At 40.2% G+C, this 12,954-nt stretch overlaps 1 protein-coding gene across 1 annotated transcript; it reads right to left on the bottom strand.

Moving 5' to 3' along the window:
* On the bottom strand, positions 3,032–8,562 carry LOC108662442. Its single transcript, XM_018122812.1, has 4 exons — positions 5,705–8,562; positions 4,825–5,487; positions 3,482–4,717; positions 3,032–3,305 (listed from the first exon to the last, which is right to left on the bottom strand). Exons 1-4 carry the CDS (start codon positions 8,560–8,562, stop codon positions 3,032–3,034), a joined length of 5,031 nt encoding a protein of 1,676 aa, XP_017978301.1.

Raw genomic sequence — 12,954 nt, 5'->3', positions numbered from 1 at the left:
TGCCTGGATCTACTCCTCCTTTGCCCAAATCGGGCTTTCTCTCTCTCTACCGATCTCTTCTTACCAGCAGCCCCAAATCGGCTTTCTTTTCTTTTCCAAACGAAAACCCAAAAAAAACCTCAAAAACCTCTCTTCCAACCGGCGGCAAGAGCCCCAACTCTCACTGCACACACATTTTTTGATTTTTTTTTTTCTTATGGATTCCTCGGGCTGCTAGAGAACTTAGGAATTTTTTGTTATGGTTTCTTGGTTGCTAGGATTTTTTTCTGTTACAGGTTCTCCCTCTTTTCTCGGGTTTGAATGCCCCCGAATGCTACAGTGCCCCCTCTCCTTTATACCCGGTTCCTGGGCTCTGGAGGGGGCATGCTCCACTACCTTGTTCCTAGGCACTAGGGGGCACGTTCCACTACCCTGCCAGACGCGAATTTTTCACGTTTGGCAAGGTGAGGGAGGTGCTTGGTAGGGTGCGTCCGCACCCTGCCAGTCGTACCTCTCTCCCATCTTTTTTCATTTCTTCTTTATTATTTTTTTAATTTTTATTATTTTTATTATATATATTTTTTAGTTCATCATTTTTTTTGTTTATGATTTTAGTGTCTACAACTGCCCCTTTTTGCGCATTTCGAAAATTCGAAATAGTGCAAAGACGTAGATACTGTATTTGACTAAATTCTTTAATTCTTTTACCAAAATTTTTTTTTAAATGAATTCCTCAAAACTAAGGCAATGCGACTTTTAAAAATGAACTCCTCAAAATTGAGGCCACGAGACTTTTAAAAATGAATTCCTCAAAATTGAGGCAATGAGACTTTTTTTTTAAAAAAAATGAACTCCTCAAAACTGAGGCAACGAGATTTTAAAAATGAACTCCTCAAATCTGAGGCACTAAGACTTTAAAAATGAACTCCTCAAAACTGAGGCACCGAGACTTTAAAACGAACTCCTCAAAACTGAGGTAACGAGACTTTAAAAATGAACTCCTCAAAACTGAGGCAACGAGACTTTAAAAATGAACTCCTCAAACCTGAGACACCAAGACTTTAAGAATAAACTCCTCAAAACTGAGGCAACGAGAATTTTTTTTACAAATGAGCTCCTCAAAGCTGAGGCAACGTACCTTTAAAAATGAATTCCTCAAAATTGAGGCAACGTAACCTTTTTTTCTTTTTTGAGATGGTGAAAAATAATCAATTCCTCATATGAAATTCTATGATTTTAAAGATGAATTTCCCTCATTTTCAATTGTTTTAAAATTTTGAACATGACAATTCATCTTCATCGGTTTCCTTTTTTTTGGGTGTTTTAGAGCCTTCTCTTTGATCAATGGGAAATGAATCAATCATGCTTCCGATCTCTCGTCTTCCCCAATTCATTGCTCATAACTGTTTTCTTCCTCTATCATATGCATGGTCCAATCATTCTTCACATTTTTACTATGCTCCATTCTATTGCTAATTCCATTTCTTTCTTTCTTTTCTTAGTCTTTTCTCTTTTCTTTTCTTACATTACCAGACTCCATTTCATTTCCTATCAATTACGATCCTTTTTCAAAATATTACAAACATTTCTTACTTTATCATGCTCTTTATTAAGTATCATTCTAATTTTATGACAAATGCAATGCAATGTACTCATATCTCCTCTCTTGGCAAAATGGAAATGATGGCATTTTTGGGAGCAGAAAGGCTACTTTTAATTAGAAAAAGGGAAGTTTCTACAATCAAGCATAATGACAAGGAACAGGGAAAAATTTATTAATACAAAAGGGATACAGTTCTTTCTTAATGACTGTTTCGATAAATATTAACAATAGTCTCAAAATTTTATCCTGAAACAGGCACATTTGTCAGCTCCCTTGTCTTTTGCATGAACATCTCGAATCATGATCTTCACTCTTTCTGTGTTAAGCTTTTGTAGTATTTGGACCTCCTTCGTGTCTAGACTAGCTTTTCGGGTTTTCGCCCTAAACACATCTCCCAGATTCAAGCCGCCTTTTCAGGTTTTCAACTTGAAAATTTTCTTCTTTTTTTTATGCAAAATATTTCTTGACTGCATCTGCATTCACCAGGTTGGAAAACTCTCTTCCGTCCATCTCCGCCAAAATTAGTGCTCCTCCTGAAAAAGCTTTCTTCACCACAAATGATCCTTCCCAATTTGGTGTCCATTTCCCGCGAGGATCATGCTGGTTCGGGAGAATTCTTTTCAATACTAATTCTCCTTCTTGGAACTGTCAAGGATGTGCCTTCTTGTCATATGCCCTCATCATTCTCTTTTGATATAACTGCCCATGGTAAAGTGCCGTCAACCTTTTTTCTTCTATGAGATTCAATTGCTCATAACGAGCATTAACCCATTTGGCTTCTTCCAACTGTACTTCTTTAAGGACCCGAAGGGAAGGGATTTCTACTTCAATTGGCAAAATTGCTTCCATCCCATACACCAAAAAGAACGGTGTAGCTCCCGTGGAAGTTCGGACTGTTGTGCGATAAGCATGCAAAGCAAAAGGTAACTTCTCATGCTAATCTTTGTATACATCTGTCATCTTTTCAATTATCCTTTTGATGTTCTTGTTGGCTGCTTCCACCGCTCCATTTATCCTTGGGTGATAAGGCGTTGAATTATGATGCTTGATCTTGAACTTGGCACAAACCTTTTTCATCATCAAACCATTGAGGTTACTAGCGTTATCCGTGATGATCCTTTTCGGGAGACCATAGCAGCATATTATTTCTTTTTGGATGAACTTACATACCACTTTTTGGGTCACATTGGCATAAGATGCTGCTTCTACCCACTTAGTGAAGTAGTCAATTGCCATCAGAATAAACCGATGCCCATTTGATGCCTTCGGGGTTATCAACCCAATCACATCCATGCCCCACATTGAGAATGGCCACGGTGATGTCAATACATGCAGTGAATTAGCAGGGGTGTGGATTCTGTCTGCATATACCTGACACTTGTGACACTTTCGAGCAAAATCTATACAATCTGTTTCCAACGTGAGCCAGTAATACCCTGCTCTCATGACCTATCTTGCCAACTTATGTCCACTTGCATGTGCTCCACAAATTCTTTCGTGAACTTCCTCAATTATTCTCCGAGCTTCGGTTGAATCCACGCATCTCAAAAGCGTTTGATCCCTACTTCTCTTGTATAAGATGTTCCTATCCAAGAAGAAATTCATTGCCAACCTTCTAATGGTTTTCTTATCATTTTCTGAGCTTTGATCCGGGTACTGCTGAAACTTGAGATAATGCACAATATCATGGTACCACGATTTCTCGTCTATTTCTTCTTTTACACTGGAGCAGTGTGCAGGGCACTCTCGAAGATTAATCATGATGGGTTGAATCTTGACATTGGTACCAACTTTGAACATTGCCGCCAGCGTGGCTAATGCATCGGCCATTTGGTTCTCCTCTCGGGGCAAATGGGTGAACAAATCTTATCAAAATTTTCAATTAGCTTTGAAACATACTTGTGATATCGGACTAACTTCGAGTCACGTGTCTCCCATTCTCCTTGCAACTGATAAATAACCAAAGTAGAGTCCCCATACACTTCCAAAATGTGAATTTTCCTCTCGATTGTTGCCTGAAGACCCATGACACAAGCTTCATATTGAGCCACATTATTGGTGCAATAGAAGTTGAGTTTAGCTATGATGGGATAATGATCTCCTTCTGGTGACACTAACACGACCCCTATGTCATGCCCCAAGGCATTCGAAGCTCCGTCGAAAAACATCTTCCAATTCTCTTTCTCCGATTTCTCCCCACTTGTTTGGCATATTGACATCAAGTCCTCATCCGAAAACTCAAACTCCATTGGTTCATAATCCTTTTCCACCCTTTCTGCAAGAAAATTAGCGATTGCACTTTCTTTGATAGCTTTTTGGGACATATATACAATATCATATTCAGACAGTAACACTTGCCATCTTGCCACTCTACTTGATAAGAAAGGTTTCTCGAAGATGTATTTAATACGATCCAACTTTGTAATGAGCCAAGTGGTATGATATAGCATGTACTGCCTGAGTCGATGTGCCGTCCATGCTAAAGCACAACACATCTTTTTCAACGAGGAATACTTGGACTCGTATTCAGTGAACTTTTTACTCAAGTAGTAAACTGCCCTTTCTTTCTTACCAGTTTTATCATGTTGTCCTAACACACATCCCATGGATCCTTCATTTACAGTCAAGTATAAGAGGAGGGGTCTCCCGACCACAAGTGGTACCAATACTGGCGGACTCAACAGATATTCTTTAACCTTGTCAAAAGTAACTTGGCACTCCTCATTCCACGCCTCAGGATTATGTTTGCGAAGGAGTTTGAAGATCGGGACGCATTTGAGTGTGAGCTGTGATATGAATCGGGCTATATAATTTAATCTTCCCAAAAATCCTCTAACTTCTTTTTGCGTTTTGGGAGGAGGCAAATTACGAATTGCTTGAACCTTATCCGGGTCAACTTCTATTTCTCTTTCACTGACGATGAAACCCAGTAGCTTTCCTGAAGTGACTCCAAAAGTGCACTTTGCCGGATTTAATTTGAGCTGAAATTTTCGTAACCTCTTAAATAATCTTTCAAGATTGGTCCCATGGTCCTCTGTTTTGCGAGCTTTTACAATCATATCGTCCACATACACCTTAACCTCTTTGTGCATCATATCATGGAAGAGAGTCACCATAGCTCGTTGATAAGTTGCCCTAGCATTCTTCAAACCAAATGGCATTACCTTATAACAAAGGTCCCTCACATAGTTATGAAGGTAGTTTTCTCTCTATCCTCTAGTGCCATCTTAATTTGGTTATACCTTGAAAAGCCATCCATAAAGGAAAACATGGAATGGCGGGCAGTATTATCAACAAGGGTGTCAATGTGGGGAAGAGAAAAATTATCTTTTGGGCTAGCTCTATTCAAGTCTCGATAATCCACACACATTCTCACTTTCCCGTCTTTCTTAGGTACTGGGACAATCTTTGCAACCCGTTCAGGGTACTTAACTACTTTCAAGAATCTTACATCGAACTGCTTTTTCACCTCTTCTTTAATTTTCAACAGCATTTCAGGTTTCATTATTCTCAACTTTTGCTTAATCGGTTTGCATTCAGGTTTCAAAGGCAGTTTATGGGTTACAATGTCTGTATTGAGTCCTGGCATATCTTGATAGGACCATGCAAACACATCTACATATTCATGGAGTAGCTTTATTAGTTTTTCTTTTTCCATTGGCACCAACGTCATGCCAATTCTAACTTCTTTCTTATTTTCTTCATTTCTCAAATTTATCGTTTCAAGTATCTCTTGATGTGGGACAATTTGTCTCCCCTCCTGTTCTACTAGTCTTAACAAGTCCGGAGTTAAATCATAATCCTCCACGTTTTCTGTATCATCAAGTTCACTGACACTTGTACTTTTTTTAAAATTAACTTTTAAACCACTGTCATTATCATCTTCGCATTCATTAGTTGGAATCCTAGAAGGTAAAGGGGATTGAAATATGTAGAGCTATTGTATAGATGAACAGTTAAAATAAATGGATGAAATGACACGAATGGAAATCGTTAATCATGAGAAGAGATATGAGAAATGCACTACGCATGTCAATTTATTAGAATGATAAATGATATAAAGCCCGATACATAAAATTCCAATGCTTTTGGGCATAAGCACAGATGTTTAGTTTGCATTACTTTGAAATTGAATCACAAGTGACTGGTAAACTTATAGTGGTCCAGCTGCTCAACTTTAGATTCGGTGGCCCGAGGTATGTAGTAGGAATCCCATCCACATTTCCTGACTGTTCTTCACCTTCCTCTGTTGCACATATTGATAAATCAGAAAAGGCTTCCCCTAAAGCTGACACTGATTCTCGGCTCCCAACGGTGAGTGATTCAGGTAAAATGCAACCTCCAGATCGGAATGTCTCGTAGAGATGAGGATATGTCATTCCTTGGATTTCCAATTCATGCCCCTTAAAATGAGCCAACCTTTCCTTTCTTCTTTCGGCTATCATTTCTTCTCTTTCCTTCTTAGTTGGTTTATACCCCAGGCCAAACCTTTCTTCATTTTTGGAAGCACGTATGGGCCTTCTAATGCCTTGTAGTTCTCTTCCCAGTCTTGCCCTCGCTCGGTATCCTTTTCCTACTATCTGACTGACAGCCATCTTGGTGGTTTTGGAAAGCCTCGGAATAGGCGGTGTGGTTCCTTCTTCAACATATGTGGTGTTAACAAACTCGAAGGATCGAAAGGAACATTCAGGTACTTCTTCCGTCACTTCCACGTAAGGAGTATCTGCTGGCTTGCTTATGAGTAAGTCTTCTTCCCCGTTAACACAAACAATCTTCCCTTCCACGATGAACTTGACCTTCTGATGAATAGATGAAGGTATGGCTCTAGCCATATGGATCCAAGGTCTTCCCAACAAATAATTGTATGAAGGAGCGATATCCATAACTTGGAATTCAATGGTAAAGGTACACGGGCCAATTTTTACCAGTATCTCAATATCCCCTACTACTTCTGTCCTTGTTCCGTCGAAGGCTCTCACGATCATCTGACTTTTTCGCATGTAGGACATGTTGATGGGTAAACGGGCCAGGGTCCTCATGGGCATCACATTTAAAGATGATCCGTTGTCAAGCAGTACCTTTGCGATGGTACAGCCTTTACACTTGGTAGTGATATGCAAGGCTTTGTAATTTCCTCTACCTCCAGAGGGGATTTCTTCATCGTTAAAGGATATTATGTTACCCACCGAAATGTTCCCAATGATGTAGTCTAAATTTTCAACTGAGATATCTTGATCCACATATGCTTGGTTCAGAATCCTCATCAAAGAGTTCCTATGTGGTTCCGAGCTAAGGAGCAAAGATAGTAGTGAAATACGAGCGGGCAACCTGTTCAATTGCTCGACCACATTGTACTCACTATGTTTGATGAACTTGAAAAACTCGACAACCTCTTTTTTTGTCACCGGTCTTTTTGAGTCATCTGTCGATTTCGGAGGTTGCACATTTTCTTCTCTCAGACTTTGCTCTTTTTCCTTTCCCTTCTCATTCTTGAGATTCTCTAATGCTTCCGGTGAATAGCAACGTCCGCTGCGGGTAATCCCTCCAACACCAGTTATATTTACAGCATCATCTTGAGATTCAGCTATCCATTTCTCTACTTTTGAAACTTTTACACTACAGTTGTAGTTCCATGGGACAGCTTTGTCGTCTTTGTAGGGGAAGGGTTTAGGGACTTCGATGATCATCTTGGCATGGGTTCTGTCCTCCACAAACTCTCTTCTTGGTTCATAGAAAATGGTTAAAGGTTTTATCTTCATTGGGTGAGTGGACTCCTTGGATATCATGTTTACTGCTGACTCTGAAACTTCCATATAAAACTCGATCCTTGATTCGTCCATCATTCTTTGCACTTTCTTCCAAAAAAAACTACAATCCTGGATTAAATGCCCCACACATCCTTTGTGATACAAGCAACATAGTCTTTGGATATCTCCTAAGTCATTCACATTAGGACATTGCGACCAATCCTCGAGCATATTGGCTTTTACCAAGGCTTTAAATACTTTTTCCATGGGGGTTTCCACTTCCCGAATGTTCCTTTTAATATACACCTCCATTTCTATTGCATTTACCCTTACCCCAGCATGATTTGGTAGTGGGTTGTTGTTAACATTCTGTTCCGACTTTTTTTCAAAGTTCAGGATTCCTGCCTTGATCAACCCTTGCACCTTATACTTGAATGTCGTGCAATTCTCGATCGAGTGACCTTCGATTCCATAATGATAATCACAGTGGGTGGAAGTATCATACCATCTCGGGAATGGAGGTTTTAATGGCTCTATGTATAAAGGTGCCACCAGATGGTTTGCAACTAACTGAGTGAAGAGTTCAGCATATGTAATTGGAATTGGGTCAAACTGCACTTTCTCTTGCTTGTTCCGCCATCCTCTTGATTCATCGGTAGTATGGTTGTTTGAAGGTGTTATTTGTTGTGTGGTTGAAGCTGTAACAAGTGTGGAAGTAGGTGGGTGAATATTTGTGGGGTAAGGTGTCCGTTGGATAAGAGTATATGGGTACAAGTTAGGAAAGGCATTTGGCATGGGTGGGTATAGGTATGGGCTTTGTGAAGTGTTGTTCACAGCTGGGTAATAGGGGTATGGTGGGTATGGCTGGTAAGGGTTGTATATCCCTCCTTGGTGTTGTCCTAAAGTGATGGCTTGGGCTTCTCCCTCTTTCCTCTTGAAAGTTCCCCTTTTCCTCGTGTTTGTCGTATCACCTCCTTCTATCTTCCCTTGTTTAATGGCAGTTTCTATCATTTCTCCCGAAATCACCATATCAGCAAAGTTCTTTGTGGCACTACCAACCAATCGTTCATAGTAAGGGGCTCGCAAGGTGTTAACAAACATTACAGTGGTCTCTTTCTCGATCAATGGTGGCTGAACTTGAGAGGCCACATTCCTCCATCTTTGAGCGTATTCTTTGAAGCTTTCAGTGGGTTTCTTCTCCATGTTTTGTAAAGAAAGGCGATCCGGAGCCATATCTGTAACATGCTTATATTGAGCTATAAACGCCCGAGCAAGGTCTTTCTACGTGTGGATTCGATTGCGGTCTAGTTGGACGTACCACTTTGCTGCAGCACCAGTAAGGCTATCTTGGAAGCAATGTATCAAGAGTTTGTCATCATGAGCATATGCGGCCATCCTTCTACAATACATGGTGATGTGTGTGACCGGGCACTTGGTTCCATCATACTTCTCAAAGTTTGAAACTTTGAATTTTGCGGGTATAACCACATCTGGAACAAGACAGAGCTCAATTGCATCCATAGAACAATACATTCCCATTCCTTCTATCATGCGTAATCTTTCTTCAAAAAGGTCAAATTTCTGATGGGTATCGGGATTATCCTTCGATTCAACGGATCCACATTTGAGCTTCTCTTGTTCCTTTGGATCATCTAGATCAGGTACAGAGATGGGATCTGAAGGACTTGTCCCTTCAATTGGCCTTTGTTGAGCATAAGTAGGTGGTGGCCCTATTGGCATCCTAAAAAATGGATATTGACCCATTGATGGCATGGGAATGGACGCATTCCTTGCAGGTGGTGGTGTAAATCTTGGTGGATACACAGGGTCTGTATTGGTTTCTGTCTGTTGAACGTCTTCTGGTGTACCAAAACTCCCTACCGCTCTCTTTCCTTTATCTGTAGATATTAACTCTAAAATTTTTGATAACTGACCCATGATTTCTTCTTGCTTCTTCTCAATCTTATCCATCCTCTCTGAATGCTCATCCTCCATGATCTTAGAGCAGGCTCTTGTATTGTATCTGTGGAGAATTTGTTTTTCTAGAATTTTGTTCTATTAGTTCAAAGAATAAGTTAAAAATTTATGTTGAGTGCATTATTATTTATTACTTTTATTTAAATCATGCATTATGATGCAAATGAAATGTATTGAAAAGAAAAAATAGGAAAAATATTGGCCATCCAACATTTACCATAAGAAAATCTGCATCCATAAAACTTAAATATCCGATTACATCATTGTCTAAAACCATTACATAACTATCAAAAGGAAAAATCGACTTTGTCATATTGGTCCCTAACCATCCTAAGGTGATCGATCAATTGCTCACTCAATTCATCCGTGGGAAGAATCTCTCGCCTGAGTTCTTCGGTCTTGTCTGCCATCACTCAAGCTCTAAATGCCACTTCTCATATCTGTCTCAGTATCCATCGTATCTTAGCTTCTTTCCTTTGAAGGCTTTGTGTGCACGAATCATTTCTTTCCCTCATTTGGAAATATTCTTGCCTTACTGCTTCGTACTGTGCCTTGTAGCCTTCCATGGCAGTTTTCAACAAGTTTCAGTCATTTTTCAACTCTTGGATGGTTTGTTCTTGTCTTCGTACCTCGTGTTGCAAAGCATTGTTGGCACTTTGGAGTTCTTGCATTCTTTCTTACCGTCTTTTTCTTCACTTCTTCTAGCTCATCCTCATGTCTCCACTTCATATTCGTCATCTCCTTTTCAAGTCTCTTTCTTGTCAACTCACTCTCCAGCAGGACATCTTGAGGTTTTGGGTTTATGGGATGTTTTGATGGATTTTTCGGGGGGCATATGACATTTTTCACCCTTTGGTCGTGCCAAGTATGATATCCTGTGGTGACTTCATCGGTAACCCTTCCCTGATCCACTCAGTAAGTTTTTTTCCAGTCTTGTGCAATTTCCTCAATTCTTTTTAGCGTTTTCGATTCTCCGTATGTAAACTCTAACTGGTCGAGCTGATAAGTCATGGGCACAAATTGTTCAGATCTGAACTGTCTCCGTACCATTATCGGGGCATAGCTGATGGCTCCTCATGGTCCCATCAGTGGTACCCATGGCTTGTCCCCACATTTATACATTACTTGCATTCGTGGCATCCATGGAGCTCTCTAAGTCACTTCAATGCTCATTAACCTCTGGAGCCTTGCAACCCACTCTTCTTTCCTCTTGCAGTTAGGCCATTCTCTTTCGCAGAACTCAAGGATAGGACAACTCGTAGACAGATAAAGCTTTCAAAATTTGCTCTCTTTGCATTCGAAGTGGCTTTTGATCCATATGGTTAGGAGTTGAGCACATCCAATGAATCGTCTCTCACCTTTGCGTCGATAAAAATTCAAGGATCTGAAGGTTTCAGCTAAGATGGATGGGGTCGGGTTGATGCTCCTTGTCACTTGATCAAAGAAGTCTATGACTGACACCTCCACATGACCTAGAACCTTCGGGAAGACCATTAAACCATAGATCGCCATTGCGAAAGCTAGGAGACATTGTTCATCCTCCATGTATTTTTTAATATATCCGTTCAAGAAACTCCACGGAAGGCATTCTGTGTCTCCTTTTTTCTTCAAATGCTGATCCATCTCTACCGTAGTCATTCCTAACAACTTGGCCAACTTTCGCCGATGTCCCGTCTTTTGAGCCCTCCAATAGATCTTATCAAGCTGCATGTGATCTATTCGAAGCAGAGAGGAGTACTCTTCTATGGTAGGGGTCATGTCCACCTTGTTAAAGATAAAGCAACAGTATGAGGGATCCCAAAACTGGACAATGGCTTGGAGCATCTGGTCATCAATAGGTACATATAGGAGCCATGCAATGTGTCCATACTTGTTTTGAAAATTGTCTCGGTGAGCACGTCTCCACTGTCCCCAAATTCCTACCATCTCTGTGAAGTCATTCTGCTAAAGGTCCAAGTGAACTTTCTCGGGTAAAGTTGGGACATGTCCTTGGTTCAAACAGTCTCCTTTTTCTTGTTGGATCTGCCCCATCTGTAACTCTATCTCATAGTCATTTCTGTATATGTTGAGTGGACCTGCCGATGACGATGCCATGGATATAACCGAGATCTCTTAGGTTGAATGTTGTGTGGCCAATATTTGTCCTATATGCAATTACGATTCATGCAAATGAACATGTAACATGCGCATGACAAGCAAAATAAACTTAAGTTAGTATGGTAAAAAGAAAGAATGGAATGTTGAAAAGAATAATAAGCAATATCATGGGTATTATTGTCTACTCCACGATACTTTATTATCTTGTGGCATAATTTAAAATAGAGGAAGTGGAAGAAATTTCTTCATGTGTACCTATTTATAGGGTATATTCTCACGAGTATGGCCCTACCTAGGATTAAGCTACTCTTGACATTTTATATGTTGGGTTGGGATTGTAGACAAAGCTAAGGTTCCCAAATCGTTCCTCACTGTCATCCACGTGGACTAGTAAGGCACCCCGGTCCTCACCCATTACAGGCTTCAAACGGACTAGGTTCGATTTGAGTGGGAGTCTTCACTAGCCTGTGCGGAGGTTATCACCCCACGAGAGCGTAGCTACTAAACTCCCTCCTAAAAAGGACATAACCCGGGTGGAAGGTTTATGCATGAATACAAAATATGTTGTGTGTGTGAAGGAGAACATCGAATTTGGAGTAACAATCTCACATCTCTCTATCCTAAATCCCCACAATTATTAAAAGCAATAAAGTAATAAATGCGAAATAAACTAATGCACCAAACAAAATATGCAGAACAAATCATTAACACTAAGAAAATATTGAATTATTTAAAGCCTTGGATAACCTATTATTATTTAATGGTTCAACTCTCAATTTGTCCCCAGTGGAGTCGCCAGCTGTAGTAATGTGCGGGTCCAAGAACCCGATCGCCAGACGCGAATGTGAAAACTCACTAAATATTAAACTAGGAGTCGCCACCAATCTTTTTCACTAGGTGCGATTGGCCATCTATTGACTCGATTCTAATCGATGAAAACTTAAATTAATTTTAAGCCCACCGAAAAGAACCTTAAACTGGTCTACAATTTTCTAGATCTAGGCTCGGGAGTACAGTTACGCCCGAGGAAGGATTAGCATCCTCGGGACGCCCGTTCCATGAACGGTACAATTCTTAGATTATCCTATTAGGCTTTAATTTTAAGTTAGCTATATTTTCTTAGTTATTGTTCACTTATTTTAATCTCCTATTTGACCTAAAATGAAATGCAAATACGAGGCAAGATGCATGGCGTGAAAAAAATGTCGGATGAATAACTTTTTATTGAAGATATTTTCTCGAATCCGCCCATCATACTGGTGGGACTCGGGGTATTCTCTCACCTAGGGAACTATCCGAGAAATTCACCTTCTTAAATTTGACAAATAATTCCCATCATCGGAGTTATCGTACGTTTTTCTTTAAAAATAATGTTTTCGTGCATAATGAACCTAATTCGGGCGAAAGCCTTTCATTAAAAATATCTCTCGAGCCCTCCCATCATACTGGTAGGACCCGGGAACACCTTTTCACCTAAGGAACTTTTCGAGGAATACCCGCCTTCGCGAGATGCTTGGAAGATCCCATCATCGGGGCTTAAACTCGAAAATA

Source organism: Theobroma cacao, chromosome 6 (assembly GCF_000208745.1).
Source record: "Theobroma cacao cultivar B97-61/B2 chromosome 6, Criollo_cocoa_genome_V2, whole genome shotgun sequence".
In the NCBI taxonomy this organism is placed as follows: Eukaryota; Viridiplantae; Streptophyta; class Magnoliopsida; order Malvales; family Malvaceae; genus Theobroma; species Theobroma cacao.
The sequence above is the reverse complement of the archived record's forward strand: the minus strand, read 5'-3'. Positions and strand labels throughout refer to the sequence as shown.